Source organism: Alosa alosa, chromosome 1 (assembly GCF_017589495.1).
Source record: "Alosa alosa isolate M-15738 ecotype Scorff River chromosome 1, AALO_Geno_1.1, whole genome shotgun sequence".
Lineage (NCBI taxonomy): Eukaryota > Metazoa > Chordata > Actinopteri > Clupeiformes > Clupeidae > Alosa > Alosa alosa.
In genome coordinates this window covers 13,635,089-13,647,278 of record NC_063189.1, presented here as the reverse complement: position 1 = coordinate 13,647,278, position 12,190 = coordinate 13,635,089, and the positions used below count along the sequence as shown (strand labels likewise).

The following is a 12,190-nucleotide window of genomic DNA, read 5'->3' as shown; positions in this document are numbered from 1 at the left end:
CACCGGCTTTCACTAAGGCTTACTTTTTTGAGCCTTTAAAAAGAAACCTCAGCTTCAGCACCGTGAATGCCATGCTTTATCAATAGATCTTCTAATAATTTTTTGCAGTGTAAGTGGTAAGCTGACAGTCCATCTCCAACTAGTTACTTTTAGCAGAGTGATATAACTACAGTATACTGAATATCCTATACCTTGGGGCACCTTGAGTGACTTGTTACATTGGATAACCCTTTGCTGTAATGGTTTTCAGGCTATCAAGGCCTTGTCAAAGTGATAAATGTCTGTTGGGATAATTTGGTGTTCTTCAAAAGGCCTTTCATAGCTGCCCCACATGGGTGGAAAATGACAGACACTCAGCTGAAGCAAGGGCACTCACTTTTACGTATAGCCACTATTACTTGCTTGTCATCCCTAAGCCAGTTGAGAGATGTGATTTTCTCTCTTTCTTTCTCTCTCTCTCTATCTATCTGTCTATCTGCCTATCTCTTTCTCTCTCTTCTGTGCGTGTCTGTAGAGCCCTGTTACGATGCTGTGGCGGAGGATGATGATGTGAGTGTGTCAGGTCTGAGAAAGCTGTCCCTGAAAAAACCTGTGGTGAAGGGACTCAAGCTCAAACCAGCCGCATGGGTCACGGCTACCAAGTTTGGGGAGCGCTCCCCATACGGTGCGAGGACGCCCGGAGGTGGCCTGTTCACCGAGGTGTCGCTCATAGACTTTGGGGAGGAGTTCCCCCCAGCCACGCCGTCGCCGTCCCCGTCATGGACGCCCACATGGCCTCTCTGGCCAAGCTGGCTCTGGAGGCCGAGTCTCTCCTGGACAGGACCCCCCCTCAGAGCCCCTCGCGGTCACTGCCCCGGCCCTTGCACCCGACCCCCGTGGTGGACTGGGACGCCCGACCCCTGCCCCCGCCGCCGGCGTACGACGATGTGGCTCAGGACGAGGACGACATCGAGGTGAGCTCCATCAACGGCATCGACCCTGAGGAGCCAGGTCAAGGTCAAGGTGACGACTACGAACGTAACGGCAGCTCGCCCTGCGGAGAGGGCCCAGATGAGCGGACCTGCGTGGAGGACAACCTCTTCCTGCCGAGTCGGCGCGCCCAGGGCTCCAACTTCTCACAGTCGGCCGAGATCTTCCAGGAGCTGCAGCAGGAGTGCATGAGGAGGCTGAACGCGCCTCGGGGGACAGGCCCTCCGAGCGCCGTAACAAGCCCCAGCCCTGACGTCCACCGCCAGATCGTCCTGTCCGCCGCCAGCTCCGACGAGCGACCCCAAATCCCGCCCCGCGTCCCCATCCCCCCGCGCCCGCTGCCCATCAAACGCGGCTCGGACTTCGCCCGCTGGTCCGGCGAGGTGTCAGCCGACGACGAGCAGGAGTGCCCACCTCAGATCCCTCCCCGGGAGCCGCTCTCGCAGCCGGGCTCACGCACGCCCAGCCCCATGCCCGCACTCCTCGTGGGCTCCCCTCAGCTGCGAGGCCTGGCCGTGGGCACCGGCGCCAGCACCACGGGCTCCACCTACCTCTCCACCTCCCCGGGCAAACTCATGCCCACCACGCAGAGCTTCGCCTCCGACCCCAAGTATGCCGCGCCTAAGGTCATCCAGGCCCAAGGCAAGCACAAGGAGGCAAGCAAAGGGCCCTGCATCCTGCCCATTGTGCGCGACGGCAAGAAGGTGAGCAACACACACTACTACCTCCTGCCCGAGCGGCCACCCTACCTGGACCGTTATGACAAGTTCCTGAAGGAGGCGGACGGGCCGGACGAGCGGCGGCAGCTCAACACTGCCACCGTCAGGCCCATGGTCCAGCTGCAAGCCCAGCCCCAGCAGCTGCAGCAGGGCGAGTTCAAGGTGAACTTCTCGTCCAACAACAACAGCACCCTGGCAGGCTGCGGGGCAGGCAGAGGGACAGTGAAGAGCTCTCTCGGCCTGGCGAGGCTGGGCACAGAAGGGCCGGCCCCCGGGACCACCACAGACCGCGTCCGACAGGTGACTACTGATGTGTGTGCGTGTGTGTGTGTGTGTGTGTGTGTGTGTGTGCGTGCGCATGCGTGTGCTTGTGCGTGTGTGTAGACAGACCTGACTTAAGGGTCTTCACCATGAGCAGAATATTGCAGTGGAGTCAGATCAGTGGTCTGGTGTGGTCCATTTAATCTAAATAAATGAAGTGAATGCATGTCTTGCTCAAATGGTCTCTGTTGCCTAGTCTGGAAAACAGAAATCGTCAATTCCTGATGAAGCAAAATGCGAACGTAGTAATTCTCTGGTTAAAGTGTACCTTGAAGAGCAATTTAGAGTTTTGTTTCTGTCCTGAGCCTCATATTCAGAAACCGTTCAGATCACATAATTAAAATGCCTTCTGTTGTAATAGATACTTTTGGAAAATATGTGACTAGTGTGTTTGAAGATCTGCTGATTTATCCTCTTAACACAGTAGTAAAAAAAGTGGTTGGAATGTCTTGCCACTGAATTATTGGCAATTTCAAGTTCAAGTCAGAAGAACATTAATGAGAGCAATCATATTCTCCATCTCCGCTATACACATCAATCTGTGCTATTATGCCAGTTGAATGCACATCGGATGTTGGCATTTCTTAATGTTTGTCAGTAGAGGGCAATAGAAAACAGACAGAATCATAAGTTCTTAAAGTTACTACTAGTTGCTTCAATACTAATCAATAGTAATCCTCAACACCCGTCTTGATTAGTCGGACAACACAAAGAGGGGAATACAGTTATTGTCCCTCTCCTAGCCGAGTACAGGCCTGTGTGTCAGGACTCCGTGAGCAGCGGGGCGTGTGTCAGTGATGTCCTGCGTGCGTCTCTTCTCTGTGGTTTTTCAGGTGCAGGAGGCTGTGCACGGGGTGACTATAGAGGAGTGCCAGACGGCCCTACAGAATCATGGCTGGAGCGTGCAGAAGGCCGTGCACTACCTGAAGGTAAGACCACTGGCCTTGAGTGCAATGGGATACACTATACTGCAGATGTCTCCTCTGTGATCTACAGAGCAGACATGCTGTACTCCTGATTGTAGTACTCCCTTGCTCTATTGCAAATGTATGCACATTAATTAGAAGCACTGTCTAAAGGTACACATATCCCTGTCTGTATTTACAGGTAGTAAGGCATCTAGTTTTGCAAACCAACTTATAAAATCCAATACACATATAATTGCATATAATAATTTTGCAGACCCAGACCAACTGTGTGTTTAAATGTCATAATGTTAGTTACCACATTGAGGTTTGAATTCAGCTGCACATGACTGCATGTAGAGCTGCATGGTTGTCACTTTCTCCCTTTGTGTCGAGAGTCTTGAGGTTGAGAGGGAACCGCTGTAGTATTTTATTATTTTTGATCAAAAGTGTGATCTAACTGAATTGTGATCAGATCCTTTCATAAGAATTTGAGAGAGAGAGGGAGAGGGAGAGAAAGACAGAGCGACAGAGAACACATGTGTGAGCTTTGAGTGCACACTGACAGGTGTTGAGGGAAAACATTACGCGATCTGAACTTGAAATTAATAAATAATGCTCTTAAATTGAAACCAGACTGTTATTTAAAAATGGGAAAGAAAAAGGCTCCCTATTCCAGCTGACTGGAATAAGGAGCATGCTGCATTAAGGCTGTTTAATGCTTCTGTAATCGAAGGCGTAGCCCCACAGAGCCCTGTGCATCACCGTGTACCCCCCTCAAGCCCTTCGCCGTCGCCTGACACGCACCTCCAAAAAATTGTAACCTCGCGTCGAAGCAACGCAGACCGCAAATACTGTGATTGGTCAACTCGCCCTGTGTGTTGATATACCGTCTTCTTCAAGCAACCTACTGTGGGGAGCAGCAACATGCTAGTTCACTGGCATAAGCTTTGCAGATATACTTAGACATATTTTGGTTACAGTGACGGGGTTATCCGTTTATAAAGTCTCTATTTTGTGATTCTTTAAAGATTCAGCATTCTGATAAATAGATGGATGTGGACAGGGGCGCAGGAGATATTTTGAAAGTGAGGGGGACCAAATTGTGAACACAAACCCATAGTGAGATCAGATTTCCAGATATCGGATCGCCACCTCTGGCCCACTTTCGACCATCATATTTTAAACTTGCCAGAATATTAAGATAATACCATTGATTGTTTTCAAAATATTTTTTGATTAAAATTGTCAAAACTGTGAGATGAGCACAACGCCAGATCTGCCCTCAGACCAGCTTCTTGCTATGTGCAATTCTACTTTAGATTTATTTTACACTACTTGGGCCAATGGTAGAATACTCTAAAAGCAACATGATGTTGATATTTTATGAAGCCATGAATGAATCATCATGTCTATGATCCAAACATAGACTACATGATCAAATAGCCTAGTTAGGCCTACAGTACCTAAATTGTCTGGTATAAATCAAATCAACTCTCCACTATGTGTCTGCAGTTAATATTTATGCAATGTTAGAACATGTTGGCTTAACAATTTACCAGTCCAGAACACACAGAAAATTTGATAGCCTACCAGTATGCCGCTCCAAACGGAAAGCATCTCTAATGATGGTTGTTAGTAGACAAACTGGCTTCAGATATCCAACAGAGTGAATATGAGATTGTGCAGTCTTACAGTACTGTAGATGGCTGTGGTTAGTGATGTGATGCTGTTAATGGGGAGTTTTACATAGTTAGCGCAAACCCTATAGGTTATTATTTATTTAGCGTAGGCCTATATAAGGCTTTTTTTCCTTATCAAAAGTGAGGGGGACGACGGCCGTCTCTTCAGCACTGCGTGGGACATATCCCCCACGTCCCCCGTGCCTCCTGCGCCCCTGGATGTGTACCGTCACATGTATATATCGTAACGCCTCCAATTATTACCACTTTCGTTCGAAAATTCTAAAACGACAATGTTTTTCAATACTTCAAAATAACATTTGATAAATGAACCTTACATGTTTCAGATTTGAAGAAAAAATCTGTTTTGGTTCTTAACAGGAGCATTTACGGTACTGCCTGAAATATCCGATTTTGATACCACGCTCGGCGGTTAGTGCTGGCCTGGTGGGTTGCCTATTTACGCCGTTTCAACGGCACATGAACGGTTAGACCGAGAATTCTCGTCATGAAATTAAAATTCCACTGGAGCTCCAAGCGGATGTGTATACGTAGCCTTACAACACTGTTTACAGCTCTTCGAGTCACGGTAAAATGTCATTATTGGTACATACAGTAGCTAATTTAGATACACCTATGGTGTGGGTGCTTGCGTTTCTTTAGGAATCTGCCGTCTTGCCGTCCAACAAAGTTGTTCTAATTTGCATCAGACAGCATATGTGTTAACTGGACCTTGCACTTTGCAGCCTACCATCACTTAAGTTTCAGGTGTCCTTTTAAATGTCAGACGAGTCATTGGACTGTTCTGGTCCACTGCGCTGATCGATGCCAGGCGCATTCTCTATAGCAGAGGTTGTTTGGTTGTCTGCCTACAATTTTAATTCTGTCCAAAAGGTTCTGGGTCATGTGGTATGGCATTAGCCTACTTCTGTGAGTAGATTGAATGAGACAGAGGAGAGAATGCATCCTAGAATTGAAGTTGTGATTTCTCACCCCTGTCGTTCAGATAATTCACTGGCCCAATCCCAAAGTCCGGACTCACAGACTTTCTTGTGAAATTCGTAAGGGCTTAGGGCTGTCCCAATGTCGCATTTCAAAGGGCGTGAGGGTTTGAGTACACACTTATCAAGCCCTTTCCGTGAGTCTGCATCAGTGCAGACTTCACCAAAGGGAATTACCCACAGTTCAAAGCGTTGTGACGTTTCCCGAGGAGACCATAGGGAAATCCGGAAATTACAAAGGTAAACCACAGCACGACACGGAACAGAACATTTAGAAAAACACCCAAACCAACAAGTGTCAGCAACATCTTTGTTATTAAACGTCGCCAAGGTAACATGTGATCTCGTGAAGTGTCTTTAGTCTTTAGTCTTCAGGGGTCACTTTGGGATTGGGCCACTATGTCATCATTATACATTATTCATTTATGTTTTTGAGCAGGGAAGTTTGTTTGTCTCGTAGGAGGTACAGTAGATGTATACTTTGAATTGAATGACATCAGATTATTAGTACTTCATGACTAATAGAGGTTTTGTTTTTAAATGTTTTAATGCTATTGTCTCAGAGGGAAGGTTTTGTCTCTAGTGTTTATGTATTTGATGGCTGTTTTGAAAAGGCTCTTTTATTGCTTTTCTCCGCAGTTCAAAATATGTAGCTTATTATTTTGCTGGCATGGAAGAGGGGTTATCTTAGTAGTAGTTTTTACATCCCCATTCCCAGAGAAGTCTATTAAAAGAGAAGATGCCCAAGTGCTGTGGACATCACTCATTTATTCAAATTCGGTTGTACAGTATAGGAAGTGTGTAGCCTAATATTGACTGTTTGCTCACCACTGAGAGATTAGATCTACTGGTCTCACATCGACACCAGAGGACATTGATGGTTTCACCTGCCCTTTCGACTTGCACAGTGGAGAAGCCCATTGCTCTATTGGCATTACGTCAGATGTGTTTCATGCTAAGGGCCTCTGGCATGAGGATGGGGTCATAGTCACTGAATCTTACTGTGTGGTTGTCCCATTAAATATTGGCTTTGTTGATCTTGGAAGAGGATAATACATGATAGTCCACACAGACTTAAATGAGTTGTTCTGCTCTTCCTAGTCAACATTGGCATGCATCAAACACCCCGTCTACCCCTTGCTCACCCCCACCCTCTCTCATTTTGCTTTCTCTCTCTCTCTCTCTCCTCTCTCTCCTCTCTCTCTCTCATTGCGCAGGTGGAACAGCTCTTCTGCCTGGGGCTGAAGTCCCGAGTGGAATGTCTTAACCTCCTGGAAATGTTTGACTGGAACTTGGAGATGGCGAGCACGCAGCTGCTGGACTCCTACGGCGCAGTGAAGCAAAGGTTGGTCTTAGTTCACTCGCTCTTCCAGACCGCTGTCCTGAGCGCTCAAGCTCAGCTCCAGGGCTGTGGACAAGGTTAGAAAGACGTGGCGCACGCAAAAGGATGGTGATGAGGCTGAGGCATCACAGACACGGTGCACACACTCTGGGTCTTTGAGGGTACGTTCAGACTAAGCGTCTTTTTCTCAGCTGCCGGTGTCCGTTTTACATTATAACTCTATGGAGTAGACCGTGTTTTTAAAAAAGTCGTCGGCTTCTTTTAAAACGCGACTGCAACCGTCTTTTTCTGCAGCTCAGAAGTTGAGAAATGTTCAACTTCTAGTGGAAAAACGCCATACGTCATGCTGTCTTTTTTATGGATGACCAATCACAAGCAGATTACCGAGACCTGTGGTTTCCCATGACAACCAAGTAAAAAATGGAGAAGGTGACGGAACACCGGTCGAGAGACTCGTTTTAGTGTCTGATTATAGGGAACTGTTTGACATGACTTCACACCTTTACCATAACATACCAAAAGCAATAGCCAACGTGAGTTTTCTCTTCCGCGACATTTTGTACCCACACGTAACGTTAGCCACTTTGTCTATCGCAAAAAGACGCTTCCGGCTGCTTTTTGGAACAAGAACGCTGGCAGATTTTCTTTTCAAACTGAAAAAGCGGTCTGCATAAGTTCTTTTGTCAGAAAAAGATGCTAAGTCTGAACGTACCCTGAGTTTGCACTTTCCACCCCCTTCTCTCTCAATCCATTTATGAAATTCTTCTAAATCGATCTTCTGTATCCTTATAGTTAGTGTTACCTCAGGACACCTCTGCCCAGGAAAGTTGAACAGCTAAATGGCATTTCACTGCATATTTTACAAAGAATCTCTATGTCATGTGACAAATAAAAAATATTTGATCCTTGATTTAATCATTTGAATCGCTCTGCCCTCAGATACTGAACTATAGTGGAAATAATTGGGAAGGAGGACATTAGAAAAAATAACATATTTTTGTGTGATTGATTATGCAGTACAAGATTCTGTGTTGTCTGCCTTAAAGGTGCCATAAGAATTGAAGTAAAAATATTCAAGAAATGAGCTACACGCATCAAAAGAATGAGAAGAAATAAGTGCGATGATGTCATTAAAAAAATGACAAGGTATAGTGCTGCAGAGATATCAACCTGAATTAGCATGCTAAATTACTAGCCACAGCCCGACAGGTGTCATAATACCAGTTTCGCCATGGGAGGCGATTATCGCGGGCAACATAAACGCCAGCCAAACTGCAATACACGTGTCTCGGTTGTTACTCTGGGGTAGACCAACTCACTTTCTGGAGGTATACTGCCCCATCTTTTATGGAATGTGGAGTATGAATTGATTTTTGACAGACATTACACATGGCACCTTTTAAGCAAACTGGGGAAAAAATATATTACAGAAGATCTAGCAGGGAAGTCTTGAGGGACCAGGTGTAACCTTGAAACTTTGTTAAATATTCGAGGTGAGAGCAGAGGGTTGCCGCAGTAATTAGGTTGATATTCCTTATAAAAGCTACCCACAATTTGTCAAAAGCACCGCACAACTATGCTATTTTCTGCTGGAATCTTTACCACTTTAAGTGCTACCTAAACAAGACTCTTCATTTTCCTAACATTTCAAATGTTTTCACCACAGTTCCTGATTTTAAAATAATTCTAGCTCAGCAAGACAAGGCCAGTATTGACCGTAATCTCGAATAACACTTGTTGAACCATTCTTCAACAGTCAGCCACAATTGCCCCTTGCCACAATTGCTTTTCACTATAAAGATGTAACTATGATCACTATAAAGTATTTGTGTATCAGCAGCAGCAGAAAGGATTTTGAAATGAGGATTAAACTCTTACGGTCCTATTCTGATGCAAAAGTGTCTGGTGTGAACGGCAGCGCATGCACACTGTTGCAGGGAAAATATAGGTTGTCGAAAGCGTGCCTGCGCGACAACCCGTGGCGACAGAAAAAGCCATTTCTACCAGCCATTTTCACCAGGGCCCAAGTGCTTGTTAGAAGCCGTGTAAAGTGTTACTAGATCAATCTTGACTATATTGAATGTTCAGTTGTGCAAATGGTAGGTGTAGTAAACTGTTGAAGTGGATACCCAGACAGTATAACCCATGCAGTTGAATTGTGTGGTGCTATGCACATCAGTACTCCTCAGCGATGTTCTCCAGTCCAGACATGTCAGCGGCTGCTAGTTATTGAACGATCGCTCCGATAATGAACACCTCAGCTCAGAGCATAACACAACAGAACACAACATAGACACAATGCTCCTCACAAGCAAACCAACTAGCCCTTCCTGCCGGGCCACTGCCTGTAGACATACAAATGGGAGAAGCGGCCAGAAACAGCCAGACAAGTAAATTGCACAGCACACAAGCTAATGTCTTCATCTTTATTGAACACCCTCTCTAGATGGGTGCTGGTGCTGATGCTAAGCACTGGTCTCTGAGGAGGCATTTGGGGGTTTTAAGGAGAAGAGAAAGATTAAGGAGAATTATACAGAATAATTGAATGGATTAGGGATACAGAATAGAGCCATTTTTAAAGTTTTATGGTTATTTGTTTCTTCAAATTGGCTTATGGCAAGGAACTGTCTCTTTCCATGTCCAGGCGATGACGATCCTCCAGACTGAGGGGTCGTGTCCCCCTCATGTTCTCCATGTGGTCTCCACCTGCCGGAGGCGGCCACTGCTGTGAAGCTGTCTTCACTGGCCGGCGTGGGCCGGCAGCACGAGACGTTTGGACTTGTGGTGCCCCTACCCCGCCGCGAGCATCAGAGGATAAACATCCAGCACACTGCCTGCCACCTCCTTTCCTCACAAGGCTGTTAGTTCACTCTGCACAAGCGTGTGTATGTATGTGTGTGTGTGAGGGAGAGGGGTACTGCTGCGACTATTCTTTTGTTTTTGTCCAGAGTCTCCCCCACTGAGTCTGACCCCCTGCTGCAGGGCAGTCAGCCCGCTGCTGCGCTCCAGCAGGAAGCAAACTTTGACCAGCCCAGTTTCTTGTCCCGGGAGGAGATTAGTACCGAATCTAGAACAGCTGGTTCATTTGATTTGACCTGTTTTTCCCTGCCTTTCAGAGTTGTATATGTTATGCAGGAGAGAGATTTACAGAGATTTATAGGAGTATGTCTGTTCATATAAATATGTGAAGGTAGTTTTTGGTTTTGAGTTTATATATATTTACGTCATATGCGTTCTGATCATCTGTCTTTTAAAAGTACGACAATTTATCTGGTGTATTGTGAAAAAGACGACGTTGGCCCCATGGAAGTGTTAAGTTATAACGTTGAAAGGTTTTTATTTTGTGTGATTTTTTTTATGTGAGGAGCCTGTCTGTTTGCCTGCGCTCCATGTTGCTCTGTTTCCACACTGCTCCTGTAACCTGATGCACTCCTCTCTCTCAGCACCAACATCTCCCAACTCTCAATTCCTCTTCTCTTCTCTTCTCACGTTCTTGCTCCATATTTTCCCCCCTACTAATTGAAACCCCTCAGTTACTTAGGGCTGCTCTTTTTATGTTACAGTATTCAAATTTGTACACAAAAGCAAATGCCAGCATTGCTCTATTGTTCTACCGAAGTATGTCCAAGCACAATAATAATTGTTCAGACTACAAATGCGCTGCTTACTTTAGTTTTCGTTGCTGTTGCACCTGAGGCTCTCTGTTTCCCTCATTATATAGCCTTACCTGTGTCCATAACTGTTATATTTACTTTACTTTTATATTTACACTCTCTCAGTGACGTGAATCCTACAAATGCTCCCCAACCACCTCAGCAATGGTGCCTAGTGTGCTAGTGAGTAGCTTCAGTCCTTCCTCCAGTGTGTTCTCCTCCTGGTGGGTTTAAATGTCAGCTCTTGGGGAGTGGAGGTTGCGCTGACCCGTGGAGGCCTCCATCTTATCTCATCAACTGCTATTATTCTGCTGGGGAAGGTGAACGAGGGGCCGCTCGGATGGTGCCAGTGCTCCGCTAACCTGCCGCTCTGCTCTGACAAACGGACCAGCCCGGCTTCCTCAGCTCCACTACAGAGTGGATGCATACCGAGCCGTCCAGCTCTGCGTGTGTGTGTGTGTGTGCGTGTGTGTGTCTCTTTCTTCACATTTTCTGTAGGAAATGGCTGAAATGATTGTCCGTGCTGAACACTTCTGAGTAGAAGGTACATGTAGCATTGCCTGCCCGCTGTAAATGCAGTGACCTGTGTGTGTGTGTGTGTGTGTGTGTGTGTGTGTCTGTGTGTGTGTGTCTCTGTGTGTGTCAGTCAAGCTTCCTCTGTGTGCATGGAAGGGCTCTCTATGTTTCCTGACTTGACCAAATAGCCTCGACAGGACACTGAACAAGAACGCTGCTTCCATCTCCAGAACAACCACCAACTTGCTTCCATTGATTGGCAAGGAATTGTACGTGTTTGTAATTTTGCATATTTGATACCCTTCATTGGAGAGTTATTGGGGGGGGGAAAGTGAAACCTTGTCTCAGTCTTACCTGATCCTCATTTTGATATGTACCAAGCTGCTGTTGTAAAAGTACTGAAATGACCTTGTGATGTCACCCAGCATTTGCCTTTGTTTTTGTCTGTGCTTTGTTGCCTTTTCCGTCCTTTCCCTGCAGCATATAATGCCTTGTCTCAAGTGTTTTGTTCTGAATGGTTGTACAAATCATTTTCCTGGGTGTCTGATTGTGACATAGTTCTGCCATTTTGAAAATGTAAATATATACATATAAATGTATTTTTTATTAAAATGACTATTTTTTATCTTTTTTATGAATGCCTGTTGTACTTTCTCAATATGTCAGAAACAAATGCATCAGACGTATTTTACAACAGATGATCACCCGTTGATACATAAAGTTAGTAAAGCACACAGCTGTACTTAATGTATTTTTCACTTACCCTGTAGTTGAACCGAGTACTGAAACCAACAACAGCAATCCCAGGGTTGGCTGTAAAGCAAATTGTGCCATTAAATGAAATGGGTCTGTGGGAAGCCATTCCGCTACAGTGAAGGGCTCCATTGCATTTGGGATGCTCTAGGAGCTCAAAACGAAAATAAGAGATGTAATTATGGGCCAGATATTTATTTTTAAATGGGAAGTGCTACTAAAATTAAATTAGTCCTCTGGTCCTATAGCAAATTATGAAGGGATAATTTATTTATTGGGTCCAAGCTGTCAGTGGTATAGCTTAAATTGCTAGGAGGCTACGAGTCAGA

At 45.7% G+C, this 12,190-nt stretch overlaps 1 protein-coding gene across 1 annotated transcript in view; it reads left to right on the top strand.

Moving 5' to 3' along the window:
* The window catches only part of tnk2b (tyrosine kinase, non-receptor, 2b), a 37,968-nt gene extending 26,226 nt beyond the window's left edge, over positions 1-11,742 (top strand). The window contains 5 exon segments of the mRNA XM_048240419.1: positions 515-748; positions 751-1,988; positions 2,843-2,938; positions 6,815-6,942; positions 9,584-11,742. Coding sequence (XP_048096376.1) covers positions 515-748; positions 751-1,988; positions 2,843-2,938; positions 6,815-6,942; positions 9,584-9,590 — 1,703 coding nt within the window. The 3' untranslated portion in view covers positions 9,591-11,742.
* Positions 11,743-12,190: the final 448 nt, after the last annotated feature.